Below are 17283 nucleotides of genomic sequence, written 5' to 3'. Positions count from 1 at the left end.
AACGGCGTCGTGGCCAGTAATTCGTCCAGAAGTTCGTTGAAAAGTTTGTAGGCTTCTGGTGTGAAGCGAGAAGATGTTTTTGAATATCGTAATGACTTTGTGTTGCTCCTCTTATACTGAGGGGTGGGGTAGCCCCTCCCAGACACTACGTCATGTCTGCCAGGCAATTGGGACTAGCGTAGTGCAATAGGGCTTCTGAGGAATATGCGGAAGGGGCGTATCCCATAGTGAGACACCGAAACGTAGGCTTGAAAGAAAACTGGGTGTCAAACTACCCGTCCCTACTGAACTGTTATTTTTTTACCTTCCTTGTCAACCGTCTTTATCTTCGGACCCATAATGTGAAAGAATACCAGACCTCAAGAAAATGGAAATCGCAGCAGTTACTGTTGCTCCAAGAAGCTGCAAGGGACTATTTTTATTTTCCAGGGTGGTAGAAATATTGAGGACCATGTGGAGGAGTTTCTTAACATCTGCCACCATATAGGTCACCTTCTCCTGAACTCTTTGTCCAGAATGGTTAACACCATGTGTGTCTTCCTATCTGCACGCAGACATTACAATTAAGAGTATTTTAAAATATAATAATCTAATTAAGTATACCTACTTAATTTTTGGAATCTGATTATGCAATCCAGATTATGTAATCAGTTATTACCCAGCTCTGTGTTTGTGTATACATTTATGTATATATATAAATAAATAAATATATATATATATATATATATACATACACACACACACACACACACACACACACACACACACACACACACACACACACACACACACACACACACACACACACACACACACACACACACACACACACAATTCTTAAGGTGATGATACACAGGGCAACTTTTTGAGCAATCTTGCCGAGCTATTGTTGCTTGGGCACTTTCCCACTGAAAATGGGCAACAAACTTTGTTTAAACAAACTAAATTATTATTTTGACCTTAGTCAGACTTCATCTTCAGACACATAACTTGACACATATGCCCTGTCGAAATCACATGACTTGCCAGAAGTGTAATTTTCTTGAATGAAAGCAACTATCAGTTGACCCTGCGACCTCATATGAGGACATCACATTTTTGGTTGTGTGCAGCATAATACTTAATTCTGTGTAACTGAAACATGTTTTTCACAATCGAGGACACTTACACTGCCATCTGGTGGGGTCAGAAGAGAAAAAAATTTAACATAAATAATTTAAAGATGGCGGAGAACACAGGTCACATGTCACGCAGACACTCCAGACCAAAATGTCCACAAGATAAAAAATCTAAAAACATTTCATTGTTGATTCTTGTTAAGTTATGCATAGAAGAGTTGTATGATTAAAATGGCATGCACATTTGACAAACTTTTGTAACAATAAAGATTTACTATGCTGCTAAAGTTGATGTCCACATATGAGGACAATGGGACTTAGCTTTGTTGAAATTGTATAAGATGTTAGCAACAAAAAAAAAGTTGTAGTTGCATTGAGCTTCGTGACGCACACTGGCTCACTCACTCGAGCGCGCGCACACACACACACACACACACACACTCAACGGGGCTTCAGTTCACTCACGATCGCGCGCGTGCGCGCGCGCACACACACAGACACACACATACATACACACACACACACTCTCTCTCTCTATCTCTCTCTCTCTTGCTCGTCGCTCGCTCGCGACACACACACACACTGACACTCACTTTGCTCACTCACTCGCACACACACAAACACACACACACACACACACACACACACACTCTCTCTCTCTCTCTCTCTCTTGCTCACTCACTCGCGATCGCGCGCGCACACACACACTCTCTCTTGCTCGATCGCGATCACACACACACACACACACACACACACACACACACACACACACACACACACACACACACACACACACACACAGGATATGAATTGTTGATATCAACAATTCAATTGTTGATATTAACAATTACATTTTTGATATCAGCAATTTAATTATTGAAATCAACAATAGAATTCTTGATATCAACAATTGAATTATTGATATCAACAATTGAATTGTTGATATCAACAATTGATTTCTTACTAGTAGAAATATAATTTTTGATATCAATAATTACATTGTTAGGCTACTAGTAAAAATGCGAATTCCTGATTTCAATAATTCAATTGTCACTTGAAATGTCTATTCTTGATATCAACAATTAAATGCTACTAGTAAAAATGTTAATTTTTGATATCTGAAAATGTATTTCTGATATCAATATAATTTCAGATATCTAAAATGGCTTTCTTACTAGTAACAATTACATTCATGATATCAGAAATTAACATTGTCACTAGTAAAAATGGAATTATTGATATCATAAATGAACATTGTTACTAGTAGCAATTCAATTGTTGATATCAAGAATAGACATTTCGACTAGTGACAATTGAATTCTGGATATCAAAAATAAAGGTTTTTACTATACGAATTGTATTTCTGATATGTGAAATTGGAATTTCAACTAGTAAAAAATCAATTCTTGATATCAACAATTGATTTTGAATGGCAGCCTATGGAGACTTTTCACAAGTGAAAATACAATTACAGATATAAAGAATTATAGTTTTTACTAGTTGAAATTCAGTTGCTGATATCAAGAATTATAATTTTAACTAGTGAAAATTTAATTGTGGATATCAAGAATTAGCATTGTTACTAGTGGAAATGTCATTTCTGATATCAAAAATTGCCATTGTTACTAGTAGAAATCTAATTCCTGATATCAATAACTATTATTTTAACTAGTGAAAATTGAATTGCTGATATCAAGAATTCATATCCTGAAAATGAATAAAAGTTAAAACGGCTTGCCATAAACCTAAAATGTACGCCAACCCAAAACTCAGGTCTCAGGAGGATAAAGTTAAGATAGACCCACTGTCCTTGCATGAGGACATCATTTTATGCAAAAACTACTTCCTGTACAAAAACAAATTTTAGTTATTATACTTATTAGGTCCTACTTATACCAAATAGCAAGAAAAATTATAAAATGCACATCAGGCAAACTCTCGGGTCTCAGGAGGTTAAACTAATAGCATAAAACATAACATGTCCACCTTTTTGTGTCAATACTGAACATGTTACTGTTTATTTTTTTTTAAACATTTTATAGCCTATCTATTAAAATTCTTCCTAAATATCCATCTTCTAATTGATTATAAAACAAGAAAAAGAAAATCAACAAATCTGTTTTATCCAATATACTGTATAGGAATGACCCATAACTGAAACTTTCAGAGTGCGTAATTTGTCAAAAAAGTTAAATGGTAGAGTTCTTATAAATTCCTTTAAATTCCCTTGTTGAACCAAGTGTTGCAACAGGCTATACTGAGATTTGGTTAAAACATTCAATTCCTCAGCACATCTATTTTACAATGCTTTTCAACTCTAAAACACATATCTTAAAAAAAGAAAAAGAAAAAAAAGAAGATATTTTGATCCTAATAATATTTAGGTAATAAAGCCAGTAGTTTTGTAGGACTTACCTGCTCATCGTTTGTGTTGTATTCTGAGGAAGTGACAGGGAAGCCCCGCCTCTTAAAATCTTTACTGTCATAGATTATTTACATACCGTATAGCCAAATCTAAAAGTGTATTGCAGAATGAATTATGCGTTTATATCACACCTTGATTTAATTTGATTTGACAAGTCGAGAAATTTTATGAGACATATGAAAACAGCATTTGCTTTAAAATTCCAATGTGAGGCTTAAGTTTACATTTCTCGAGAAACGAAACTTAACACACTATGGCAAGCTGTCTTAACATTTAATCCTTAAAACATATCTATTTTCATGATACTAGTACTTTTTTTATATATATCCTCGTATATATGTTCCATACTAGTACTTATTCATTAGCTAGTGCTTATTCTTTAGGTATATACCTTTTTAAAAGATATTGTACTTATCCATTAGATTCTAGTTCTTATAAATTAGATACAGGTACTCAGTAATTAGATATATTAAATAGACACTAGTGCGTATTTGATAGATACTACCTATAGATAATAGTGCTTATTTATTAGATACTATTACTTATTCATTAGATACTAGTACTTATTATTAAATACTAGATTCACCGATGTATCGGCCACAGATATCCATCGGACGATTTTTGATCAATTCACAATCATCGGCATATTGGCTACAGCATGATAAAGGCAGAAATAAAAAAAAAACGATGGTTTATTAATTAACTGCTTGAAGGCACTGAGCTGTATAATGTCTGTTGCATAATCTAACGTTTTTCTCTGGGTAAAAGAATTAAATAGCCTACTTGCCAAAAAAAAAAATGAAATCTGTACAAAATACAGCAGTGAAGAATACGCAGTGCTATTTTACATTTGTTAACTTTATTTCTGTACATTAAAACTACTGTTGAACCTACCTAAAAAGCACTGTTTATTTCATATGTGTCTTTGTTCTGTTGTATTTATGTTGACCTGCTGAATGTTAAAGGCATAGTTCACCCAAAAATGAAAATTCTGTCAGTATTTACTCACCCTCATGTTGTTCCAACCCCGTAAGACCTTCGTTCATCGGAACACGGATTAAGATATTTTTGATGAAATCTGAGAGCTGGATCACTCCTCCATACTAGTCCATAGGCTTCTTCAGGGATTGAAACTTGCCAGCCCCGAAAAGTTATTAAAGACATCGTTAAAATAGTCCAAGTGACAACAGTGGCTCAATCTTAAGCTTATCAAACGACGAGAATACTTTTTGTGTGCAAAAACAAACAAAAATAAAGATTTTATTTCAACTATTCATTTCCTTCACTGTGGGCCTCTAGTCAGTTAATGTAGTGTGATTGCGTAGAGCTACGTCACACGTAGGCTCACTATTGGCCGACGCTGGTCAGGTGTGTGAGGCGTGTGACGTAAAACAACAGAAGCTTACGCTATTACACTAGTGAACTGACTCGAGGCCCAGAGAGAAGGAAATGAATAGTTGAAATAAAGTCGGTATTTCTGTTTTACTTGCTCACAAAAAGTATTCTCGTCGCTTGATAAGCTTAAGATTGAGCCACTGTAGTCACTTGGACTATTTTAACAATGTCTTTAATAACTTTTTGGGGCTGGCGAGTTTCAATCCCTGAAGAAGCCTATGGACTAGTATGGAGAAGTGATCAAGCTCTCAGATTTCATCAAAAATATCTTAATTCGTGTTCGGAAGATTAACGAAGGTCTTACGGGGTTGGAGCAACATGAGGGTGAGTAAATACTGACAGAATTTTCATTTTTGGGTGAACTATCCCTTTAAATGGATCCAATCCATGTTCATCATTAGAAATGATTTGATGATACAGCAATAAATTAGCTATAACTTAATGCATACATGTTTGAACTTCGCTCATTTAAAACATGATCAAAACACTATCTATTTTCCTATCAGTGCATATTAAATACTAATACTTACTATTAAATACTTATCCATTAGTACCTATTAATACTATACGTATTCATTACTAGTACTTATTAAATACTAGTACTTATTAAATACTTATTCATTAGATAGTATAGACCTACCAATTAGATAGATATTACTTATTCATTTAGTAGTAGTAACTAGTAACTACATTTCAGATTTTTACCATTGTCTTCTATGGGGATATGTCATTCAGGTATCAACAATGGCCCAACAATAACTAAATCAAAAACAGCTGTCAGTGGAATAGTGGTCAAATTAATTTGGCCACTAAATTTAGCCACAAAGACATTATATTACTGGGACGGACGAAGGCATGGATGAGACATTACAAAAAGTGACAAACACATATTGTTTATTTCCATATCACTGAACATAAGTCCCTAGTAAACAGATTATCCATATATATAATAAATTGATGGTATACTCATACAATGACACTATAAATGTGAACGGAAAATAATTCGGGTATATGCTACTTATTATTATCTATTTGACAAATCTATATTTTCATCTTTACAAATTATTACTTGTCCATTCCCTCATACAGTTGTAACAGTCCTTCTGCTGCTTTGCATTTGCCCCACATGAGTCTCTAAGCCAGTTCTTAAATTTCCACTCATCCTTGTTCAAGACCAGGAAACGCCCCAGGACGTCTCGTGCTCTTATTATACCCCTGTTCTGTAGTCGTCCGCCCAGCACAGGACCAATTCCAGGAAGCTCATATACAAGTTTATCCCCCATTGGCTCAGAACAGAAACGTCTGTGTTTTAAGGTCGTTGTCATGGCAGCTAACTGTGGGTCGACAGTGACATTTGTTGTTAAGTCTGTCTATTGAGAAAATAAACAAGAAAAGTGAGATCTGTATTTTGATAGACCTGTCAAGGGTTCATGATTACTAGATACTAAATATAAAATATAGCATGTGTTTTACATTAATATGAGATAAAGATTAATATGTATACCACAAATAAAATGTTACATTATTTTGTAGAATATGGTATAGATTATTCCCATGCAATAATTCTCATGCAAGTAGTCATGCAATTAATTTAATGCTGAATTTTAGTGATAAAAAAGTTACATAATGATAGATAAAGCATAACATTAAGAGGTCCACTTGTAGTATTCATCCTACACCAAACTCAGCATAAGGAGGCCAAAGTCTGATATAAATATTAACAATGCATTCTCCACAGCTTCATAAAATTAGTTTTAGCTTTATCTTTAAAAAAAATCTTCCGACTTAACAATTCTGTCACGCACTCACCCCGTCTTTTCCTTTGTATTCTCAGCACAAACATTTAAGGCCACACCTTTACAGATGTGTTTCCTGCCTGGGCTACTTTCCATTTCATTTGGGTATTTACATGAACAGACCATATATAGAGTTCCTCTAGAAGAGCTAGTGAGAACCAGTAAAACACAATAAGGTTTTCACAATGAATCTACATACATGCATATCGTCATGCGATTGTTTTTAAGCGGTGACGTGAAAGATAAAAAGATCAAATTTATTTCAGCACTTTTGTTTATTTCAAAGAGAAAAAAAACCCTACATATTGTAATTCTGGTTTTCTCTTTTTTATAGAAGTACATACATAAACATCAACAGTCATTAGGTGTAAACAAAGCAACTGTGTTGTTTAGCTTATAGATCTCAAACCAGTGGTAAGAATGCCATGCTAAGGGTTCATCAATTCAACCAGACGTACATGAATAAAAATATTCTCTTACTATACTTTGATTTTAAAAGCAGCAGTGCATTAGACTATGATTCTGGACTCTGTTAATCAACAGTCATTCAAGTTCAGCATTAATACTGTGAAGAGGACAGAGTTTTTAAGGGTTATCTGTGCGCTCTCTGTATTGCTATGTGGAACATTTCAAACATATATTGGTTTCACTGGTTCAACACATGGTTTGCTATGATCACAGATTGTTTAATGTTTTTTTTGCGGATCCGTTTCAAATCTGATGCCCCCCCGATGACCAGAGAAGCAAAGATAAACTAATGGGTTCTAGTACAGTCAAAAGTATTTTTTATAATCCAGCTTTATATTATTCAAGCCTTGCCTTGCAATAAACCCGTCTGACTAGAAAGGGGAAAAAAAACAAGGAGATAAAGCAACTTAAACTAGATCAAGAAGTTTAAGAAAATAAATTGATTAGCTTTTAAACTGTTTGGTTTCCTTATGCTTAGCTCATTAACAATAACTCCCATTGCTGTCTGATATTTATGCTCATACTCTTCTAATTTAGTGGTTTTTGTTAATCTTTATAGCTCATCTTGAATTTATTTTATTGTTCAAAATGTTGTTGTTGAATATTTAAACAAAAAAGAATTGTTACAAAATAAGATGGAAGATTAGCTACAACAAAAATAAGCCAACACTACAAAAAGTAGCATTTCTATCCGCTTCCAATGTGCATCTTCCATTTTATTTGCTGTAGATTAATGGAGCCTGGGAAATATAGGACTTATAAAGAACATTTCTTTGAATTAAGTGATGACTTCAAAACAATTGGTTGAAACATATGATATATACAGTACATGTTTAGAATCTAGTATGTTAAAGCCAACGGGCAAAAAGTGCAGGGTTACAAGGTTAGCGGGGAGTTCCAGAGCCTCGGCTATTTTCCAGCACCTCAAAACCCTGAGCTACTCGTTCATCCTTCACTAAAATCACAGTGCATTAAATATGATGGACTCTGAAAACTGGAATTCGTAGGTAATGCAGTTTTAGGGTATCATACGTCTCTATTTTAAATGAAAACATACACTTTCATTTGCATTCTAAGCATATTCATACTGTAAATTAGTTTTGATGTGCCACCAAAGTCAAGTCTCTGATCAGCCTGATGAACGCATTTCAGAAAGTCTGATATATGGAAAGACTGCAGGACAGAAAAACAAAATCAAATGCAAAGGTTTTGTGTACCTGCTGCTGCGCAATTTCTTGAAAGCTAATAAATACGATATAGACAAACCCTTGAAAGAAGACCTTCTGTCGTGTCAGAGACAGTAGTAACATAAAAAAATAAAATACACAAAATGTTTCAAACAGAACAAAAGATGAACATTAGGCATGAGCAGTTATATTACTGGTTCACAATTGCAAGACTCAAACTAAAAACAAAGACCTGTGACAAGCGGGATACTTCTGGAAGAATGTTCTGGTTATTCCATATGGATCAGTCCAGGTTGTTGAGTTCTCGCAGGAGTGAAGGGAAATAAGCAGATCTTATTTTCACAACGGTCAGAGAGTCTCTGTTCAGAAGGAAGTGTGTCTGTGTATCAAACAAGCATTCATACACTACTTGAGTTGCAGAACATCTTAAGTCTGATGAGGCGTGAGCAAGTGGGTCATTGAGGAGTTATTTCTCCACTTGAGACTGTTTATTCGTGATAATGTTTTTTTTTCTAGTCACTGTGATGTAGTTTCACTGATTTCCAGGCCATGCTGTTGTAGTTGAGCTCTGAGCAGTGCGTTGTCATTCTTCAGGTCTTCAATCTGCAGGACAATAGACATTCAACGTATTACTATTTGCCCAGTCGGACTTGGTCAGCAAAACACCACAGATCTCATAAACTCAAAAATTTATAAATCTTACATAATCTATCACAAGTCAAAAGAGCACACTGAAAATCAGTTGTTGCTTTTTTCCTGAAAATGAATTTTTAATATCTTAAGATTCAGCATGTATTTATTCAGCAAACTCGAAAAATTAGAATATCATGCAAAACTTCATGTATTTCAGTAATTCAGATAAAAAAGGTGAAACTAATATATTTAGTATATATAACTATATACATATGCATGATTATACTTTTCAGAGGGCCGACATTTCTGTATTTAAAATCCCTTTTTTTTTTTCAATTGATTTCATGTAATATTCTAATTTTTTGAGATTTTGAATTTGGGGTTTTCATAAGCTGTATGCCATAATCATCAAAATTTTAACTTTTGCATGATATTCTAATTTTTCGAGTTTCACCTGTATATTTATATTTGCATCCATTGAAGCACAAGACTCAACATGATCTAGGGCCCTATGAATTCTACAATGCAAAAAATGTGGATGGAATCACAGAATCCAGCCACAAAATATTACATTTTCTGTATAACATGGAACGTCACAGAATATTACACAATTTTTGTATGTCATATTGACCGCTAGCTGTTGAAATGGGTACTGCTGTCCAAATTCTAAATATTGGAAAGAGTTGTTTCCTGTTCCTCCTCCTCAGACTCGACGCTCACCGGTTGCCAGATTAAGGACACTCAACAGGAAGGAGCGCAACTGACAATTGAAAGTGACAAGACTTACACTGCAAGTTGATCAGCTAATGTATACGTTTGCAATGATTTTATTGCTGAGGCTTTTTACGTCGAGTAGAAACTGTGATCTTCGTTTGCTGGCTTCCATGGCTGCTTTTTTGGGTGTTAAAACACTATTGGGTAAATTGATAGTGGGCGGGATCACATGGACCAAAAAAAAAAAAAAAAACATTCTGACATGAAATGCAAATTTCAAAGTAGAATAACTAGCTGTAGTATTGTTTTTTGGAGGAATGAATTTTTGATTTTTTAAACATGTTTCCTAAATTTCAGTATTTCTATGCTATAGGACAGTAAAACAAACATTAGTTTGATTTAAACTGTAAACCTGCATTGTGCAGCACTTTGCTTGCCAATAAAAATAAGTTGAAAAATTGTTCAAAGTTAAAATTAATAACAATTTGATTAATAATTTAATTAAATCAATTAAAATGTAAAGTAATACATTCATTGAGCATCCACTTTTTTTAGCTTAAATCATAAAACACAGAATCCAGAAAAAAAGAACAAGAAAAGTTTTATGAAGACAACCTTTTTGAGTATTAAAAAAATACATGCTATTTGGAAAAAATAAATAAAACTGATTTCATAGGGCCCACTGAGATCATTAGGTTTTTACACAGTTCATGCAGCTTGAGAGCTGCTCTCATTAAAGCAAACGGAGTGACAAACTAAATGCATGTTAATTTTTCAAGTCAACTAGCACTTGTATTGTCATGCTTACAACTTACAATACACTTTGCAATTAAAAAATTAAATGAGGAAAAAAAGCCTTGTAACTGGTTGTCTGACTTTGAGACCCCACTGTATATCTTACATATTCAACGTTACCAACAAATATACCTGTTGTCTTAGTAGCTCATTGTCCACTTGTATTCTCTCCACCTCCTTGTAGCTCTCCTGTAGCCTCTGGTTAGTCTGTCGGAGTTCTCTAATGTAATCGCATGCTTTAGACAGGATGCCTCCTTTACTCTAGAGACGAAAGGTGTTCATTAACATTAGCAGGTGAAAAGAGTAAATGGAAGAGTTAAATAAAAAGTTATATAGGTCCAAGAAGAAAAGATCTGGTACTTACTGCTCCTGTTTTGGAATTGTCCATATTGCAGTCTGGGATGATTTTAGACAGTGTGACAATCCAGTTGTTGATTTTGTCTCTTCTTCTCCTTTCCACTGCATAAAAAAAAAAAAAAAAAAAAAACATTTAGAAAAAGTCCAAATTTATCAGTAGTCTGAAGTCAATATGAAATTAAATTTTTTTTTTTTTTTTTTTTTGCTAATACATGTTCCGTGTTTACTGTGAAGGATTAATCGGTGCATGTTATTCCAAAGAAAAAAAAAGTCTATCTTCATCAGGTTTTATTAAAGTGTAATAACGTCCACCACTAAATACACTTCCTTTTCGGCCATATTAATACTGGCCACACCCACATTACAATCCAATTCCAGATGGATAAAATTCCTATCCTACATTTTTTGTTGCTGTTGTTTTCTAGCTGCTTTAATTGGACACGTTAGGGTTACAGAAGTAAAATATGCTGCAAATGACGTTTCATGTTGATTTTATATTGTACTACCGTGGTGTGGAGAATAGTTCAAAAGTAAACTGAATATATTTTGAGCTCTAAAAAGACATGTATTAGTTCACCTTCATTGTGCTGTGCTCTCCTCCTCTCATCACGAGGTGCCCGGGGGCCATCAATCTTCCTGCGCAAGCACATGTGAGTGAGTGAGTGAGTGAGTGAGAGAGAGAGAGAGAGAGAGAGAGAGAGAGAGAGAGAGAGAGAGAGAGAGAGAGAGAGAGAGAGAGAGAGAGAAAGAGAGAGAGACGAGAAAAAGAGGAGACTTGTGTTAGCTTGCTCTATTACACTATTAAACTACCAAAACCACCAAAAGAATCGGCACAACACAACACAGCTGAAGCCTATTTGAAAACAAACATTTCTCCAGCCCGTTTACTGATATCACAACAGTTGAAGCACAAATTTCAGTCAGGTCAATTACATTTTTTTACCAAAGATTTGCTTAAATCTGGACAAAAAGGTAACGAGCCTGAAAGAAACATGTAACCCTTTGATTTTTCCTCATTTCGTTTTATTGAGAGGCAAAAATTTATATGATTTATAATCTGATGTCTTCCGAACATGAAGAAAACTCAAACACCATCATTGAATTAAAAGCCAGCTGCCCCGTAGTGATTAATGGGCTAGTGCAGCGGAATCTGAGGAGAAGGACAGGCTGGCGGTTGAAAGGGGGTGGGGATGTAAAAGGTCTTCCTCACCAGTCTGATCTGCTGTGTTGAAGAGTCTCATGTTCACCAAGGTCTCTGGGGATGGCAGGCAAGTGGGACAAATTTTTTGGTTGTTTTTCTGACTGCACTCAAACTGATTGGACAATACTTTGCATATTTGTATTTGAAATCATTGCATTGGGACAGTTTTGTCATATTTAAATCAAATTCCACACTCATTATTTACAGTTGTTCTGCCAACTGAAATAATTTCGAGGGACATAAAGGGATCAAATCAGGTTACATACAAAGCATTGGGTTCAAAGCATGGACTGGGCCATGCAGACTGGGTAAAAGGGAAGGATGTTGATCCATGATCGGTACTTACGTAGAGTAAGTGTGAGTACGAGGGGCGATAGTGCGGGGGGTTCCAGTTTGTAAAACATCTGGCGGACTCATCATCACGTAAAATTGACCTAGAGGAAACAATAAAGGTTAAAATAATGTTTGAGAAACATTGTAACATTGTATGAGCAATAAAAGCAGACAAAATACTGCTGAATTTGGCAGCTATACACATTATTTGCTATGTAATTATACATTATAATACATAATCTTACTGTGTACTAAATGCAATGCAATGCCAGATGCTAGAAACACTGCATCTACATGAGAAGTTGTATTTTGGGGCTGCTGACATACTAGAAGCAACATTACCTACTAACAGTGTCAATTGCGAACACCGTTTTTTTCACCGACTTTGGCATGTGAAACTGACCTCCAGCCTGTGTGAGGGTTGGATCAGACGTGGCCTGCACTGAGACGGCTGTAGCTGTACCGTCACTGACAGTGGCTGCTGGGAAGTAGGCGAAGCGTGTCTCCCCACCCACTGTTTCCCCTGCTGGACTGCCTCCATTACTGAAAGGGTTCTGGATGACAGCCTAGAGAGATAGATATAGAAATATAAGATGTGTGCAGGCAAATTTGACACTGCATTTATATTACTTTTTGTATACATTGCTTCTTTTTCTCCATATTTCCTTCCAGTCTGATCCACACCTGTGCTACTGCTTGCTGTGCGCCGGCAAAGGCGGCTGTAGACACAACACTGACTGCCGCTCCTCCATCTCCTGCTGCCTCCAAATGGTCCTCTGTTACCTGGACCACGCGATATGTCACCTGTGTCAGAAAAGAACACACAGAACTTTGATGGAAGAAGTTAAGCAAAAAAGAAAATGTATTCAAGTCAACATGAATTGCCTTACTTAAGTTAATCTATGATTTAAACAGGATGTTCAACAACAAAAAATGCAGGCTGTGTGGGAATTCATCCTATCCATTAGAAATTGATTGCATAATGTACAGTGAGCGTTACATACTTGCATACTATAGCTATTTGCCTGACATGATCCAATCCATTATCCAATAAAAGCCAATTCAAAATGTTAATAGATACAATAATAGTATATAAATAATACTAAAATACCACTTAGACATGAGCCATTACTGGGACAGTTCTCCAGGTCATGTTTTATTACAGAATGACCCGTTTGAACCCCTGGAAAGGTCAAAGGTTGCACTGACCTGTCCACCAGAGTTCTCTGTCCGAAACTGGTACTGTACATTGTGGTCTCCAAACGCTGCTGCTTGTTGGACACTCGCTATGGTAACCGCTGCCTGCTCCTCCGCCCCCACCCCCTCTCCTGAGAAATGCACAAGAAATGTCTAAATGAACTGCGTTATATCGATATATGCATCGTTTTTTTCTTTTAAACATTCCTTTGATGCGTATATCCTTTAAAGCTGCATGTTTTTCTTACCCTCTTGCAGCTGAACAACCTCCTCAGTTTCCTGTTTCTCGTGACTGCAAAGAGAGAGCAAACGTTTCGATTCGTCATATGAAACCACTCGCATCTATAAGGAAACTCTAGAGATGCAGATAAAAATCATATAAAAATTTTGGCATATTCCAGTGATGGAAATTCAGACCCAATTCTTCCAAATTATTAATTCAAGTAGTTTATTTTAAAAACAGAGATTCAAAAACAATAATATTGTTTACAACAATAGTGCTTTTTTGTAATTGTATGCGTCTCAATCTTTTAGTACCTGGAGCCAGTTGCATAAACATTGCCATCTGTGTCTTAAGAACTAGTATGGTTAGTTAATGGTAATCGCTCTTACTTTTCTGTATCAAATTAGACCAATCTACGTTTTTTATGAAACTGACTTGTTATGAACAGTGTTGAAGAAAACAATTAGATAACTAACTTGTAAGACTAGTCTAAGCTGCCACTGAATAGAACTTGAATTCACACAAAAAAAATAACACAAAAATGAATTTGCATGTCTCAATCACATGTAGGCCTACTGTTATTACATTCCCTCTTTTTGTTGTTCACTCGAGAACCGCTCAAACAGATTTCCAAAAGAATCGAGAAGATCGGTTTTGCGAACCGGTTCACCACAAAGATCCGATTTAAAGAACGATTCGTTAAAGAGTCGGACATCACTAATACATCATCTAGTCTTTATGCAAAAAATTAGAAGGCATTTGAACGATTTGAAAAATCAATAAAAAAAATCCAAAAGAACGGAACAAGATGTTCTAGCAATACATCTAACGTTAATTGACATCATCTATTCTAGAGAGTCTAGTCAGACCTGTCTACTTGGCGAGGAAACGGTGAACGCCCCCTTTCATTAGCATCAGTAACCAACTGTTCAGTTTTTAAAAGTGAAATAAAAAAATACCAACAGCAACGTTTTCTTCAGATGACAAATGTAGTCAAATAAACACCACGGGATTAAAAGGGGAAACAATGCTTCTGAATGCACATAAAGCCCCTTGGGTGAAAAGACGGGGGGGGGGTTGGTTGCAGGTTGAAGGGACTTTAATGCATTAAACTGCTGAAGAGCTTTTGTTTCCGACAGCACTAAACGCGACATTTCCACTAAAATCCTTTAAAATGTATACATTTTATGTCAGAAAAGCTAAATATTGCAGTATCTTGTTCAAATGAAATAAACACCGGCTTGGGGTTGTGCATTTCTAATAACCAAAAATCACCAAATTAGCAACCGTGCTAATAGTGAAATAAATACGTCGACGATCAATGTTAAAAAGCCTGCTATCTGTTGTTTTTCTTCCTGCTATTCATTTCTTACGTTTATTCCACTATATTGATGGCATGCATAAAACTTAATAAAAGTCAAAAAATAAAGTTAAAAGATGATTGTCAACTGCCTAGCTATGAAAACAGAGCAGAAAATGGTTGACTGGGGCCTTGAGAGTGCCCGTACATAAAGGACGCGCTCTCACCTCGTCGAGGTGTCCAAGCTCTGATCGAGCATATCCATGAAGGCGAGCGGATTTTAAAATGCGATATTCAGCGACACTTGAAATACGGGAGATGGAAGCGCTGATCACGGGGACAAACACACGGGTCATGTGAGAAAGACAGTCCAGGACACGTGAGGTGCAGGCTGGGCGAGGAGTTAAAATGGAGACCGCTGTGGAGGAAGAAGGAAGGTGTACCGGTCGCTGTTGTGCTCACTTCGCGGCTTTGTTACTCCTCCCCCCTTCTATCGAGAAGAGCTCTCGACCTGTTGAGCCGCGTAGTGGTTTCTTTACAGACGATTTGCTTCTAAGTCAACGTTAGGCGTGTTTGTTGGTTTATTCTTAGGCTTTTAAAAATACGTTAATATCTCATTGTCTCCTTATTTCGGAACCGCGCGCTGTTTTGTTTCGCTTTCGATCGTTCTCGTATCCTTCCGCAAAAGCGTTTAAATAGCGTCCACATTTGAACGCTGCCTCTAATAAGATATGGGGTGGAGTATCTATTATAAAAAAGTGTGGGTTAGGTTGAAATAAAAGAATAAAACATTTTTGGTTGACATGTGACAACACGCCTATGGTTGTGTGTATATTCTGAAACTGGCTGTATTTCGCAGGTACGGGGTAGAACATAATGAACACGTAGTTTAAATGATAGCGATATACTTTCAACGTTGCAACTGGAAATTGTAGTTCAAATGAGATATAACTAACTGTTAGCCTATTGCTATTACATTTACAACCTCGCTTGTTTCATTCATCGCATTTAATAATTGAGTGAACTTAAACACTTACATTGTGCCTTATCCACGATTTAAAGCCTGTCCGTGTGTAAATTCAAAACGTATAAAAAGTAAAAAAAAAAAAAGGCGTTTTTCCTTTGGTCATACTCACATCAGCACAAGGAACCGCAAATATGACGCGTGGGGATTTTTCTCAGGTGACCCCTGAGATCCAATCCGGGTTTTTGGTCAAACCACATGACACGAATGCAAAAGCAGTGGATAGGAAATAGACATTTATTAATCTCTGACATTAATAACATGGACAAGAAAAATTATCTACACCGATTATAAGAAATATGTATTCGATAAACGTAACACATTAGCATTAATAAACATGAGATTGTATTGCTAGTAAGAATGTTGTTTTCCCACTTAGCCTACTATATTTTCCTGAACTTCCCCTGTTCTAACCACGAGGCTGTGCTGCATGGCAAATTGAGCTGTTGAAATCAACACAAAGGTCTTATTTGAGACTTGTCATAGTTCCCTTACTGTTCAAAAGTTTTAGATCAGTAATTCTGTTTTAAATGTTTTTAAAAGAAGTCTGTTTTCTGCTCTCCATATCTGACTAAAATAGAAAGCTTATAACATTATAAATGTCTGTTCACTTTTGATAAATTTAATGCATAGCCTACTTGCTAAAATTAAAACTATTCATTTATTTTTAAAAAAATACATTCTTACTGACCCCAAACTTTTGAACAGTATGTAGCCTACAATGTTACAAAAGCTTTCTATTTCAGATAAATGCTGTTATTTTGAAATTTCAATTCATTAAGGAATCCTGAAAAATTATAGTGTGTGTTAGTATTCTTGGTTACAGGTTAAGGAACAAGTGGCATTATTGGAGATTGACTGACTTGTTTTCTTCGACATGTTGGCGCCTAGACACACAGTCTTGTAACCTCGGAGGACCACTCGTACCTAACTCAGGGTCCTGATGTACTGCCTATCAGTCCATGTATGGAAAATTACTATTTTGATCTGTTTATTATCCCAGAATTATTCAACCTGAAGCAAGGATGTAGCTTAGACCTTGGTGAAGGGTATAATTGCTGTGATCTTTGTAACTAAGAGGGGCGGCCTACGAACTCCTTGGGTCTTGAAGCTGACT

General features: G+C 35.9%; 2 protein-coding genes and 1 pseudogene across 4 annotated transcripts in view; all 3 read right to left on the bottom strand.

The window, feature by feature from the left end:
• LOC143701746 (uncharacterized) overlaps positions 1 to 17283 on the bottom strand; it is a 134618-nt gene that overhangs the window by 11348 nt on the left and 105987 nt on the right. The gene's annotated exons all lie outside the window — the stretch shown is intronic.
• Positions 5816 to 6879, bottom strand: LOC143701751 (barrier-to-autointegration factor pseudogene; annotated as a pseudogene). Its single transcript, XR_013190162.1, has 2 exons — positions 6748 to 6879; positions 5816 to 6308 (listed from the first exon to the last, which is right to left on the bottom strand). The product of XR_013190162.1 is annotated as a barrier-to-autointegration factor pseudogene (transcript).
• On the bottom strand, positions 6991 to 15860 carry usf2 (upstream transcription factor 2, c-fos interacting). 2 transcript variants are annotated; one of them, XM_077195311.1, is made up of 11 exons: positions 15370 to 15860; positions 13868 to 13911; positions 13632 to 13750; positions 13107 to 13226; positions 12826 to 12988; positions 12436 to 12523; positions 12099 to 12143; positions 11466 to 11524; positions 10896 to 10990; positions 10664 to 10792; positions 6991 to 8992 (listed from the first exon to the last, which is right to left on the bottom strand). In XM_077195311.1, the coding sequence occupies exons 1-11, from the start codon at positions 15405 to 15407 to the stop codon at positions 8906 to 8908; spliced, it is 987 nt and encodes a 328-aa protein (XP_077051426.1). In that variant the 5' UTR covers positions 15408 to 15860; the 3' UTR covers positions 6991 to 8905. The 2 variants fall into 2 exon arrangements, with proteins under 2 accessions (XP_077051426.1, XP_077051427.1); XM_077195312.1 differs by lacking the exon at positions 12099 to 12143 and having other exon boundaries at positions 15370 to 15820.

Source organism: Siphateles boraxobius, unplaced genomic scaffold, assembly GCF_051911475.1.
Source record: "Siphateles boraxobius isolate OS27281-9 unplaced genomic scaffold, OSU_SipBor_1 33, whole genome shotgun sequence".
In the NCBI taxonomy this organism is placed as follows: Eukaryota; Metazoa; Chordata; class Actinopteri; order Cypriniformes; family Leuciscidae; genus Siphateles; species Siphateles boraxobius.
This window is presented reverse-complemented; position numbering and strand designations above follow the sequence as displayed.

What these genes read in the sequence shown, in the direction of transcription:
- usf2 (XM_077195311.1), bottom strand. Translation starts at nt 15,407, where the DNA reads ATGGATATGCTCGATCAGAGCTTGGACACCTCGACGAG. An exon ending in CAGAGAACTCTGGTGGACAG is followed by an intron (nt 13,227 to 13,631) that starts GTCAGTGCAACC and finishes TTTCTGACACAG; the next exon opens with GTGACATATCGCGTGGTCCA. An exon ending in GAGAGCACAGCACAATGAAG is followed by an intron (nt 10,991 to 11,465) that starts GTGAACTAATAC and finishes TTTTTTATGCAG; the next exon opens with TGGAAAGGAGAAGAAGAGAC.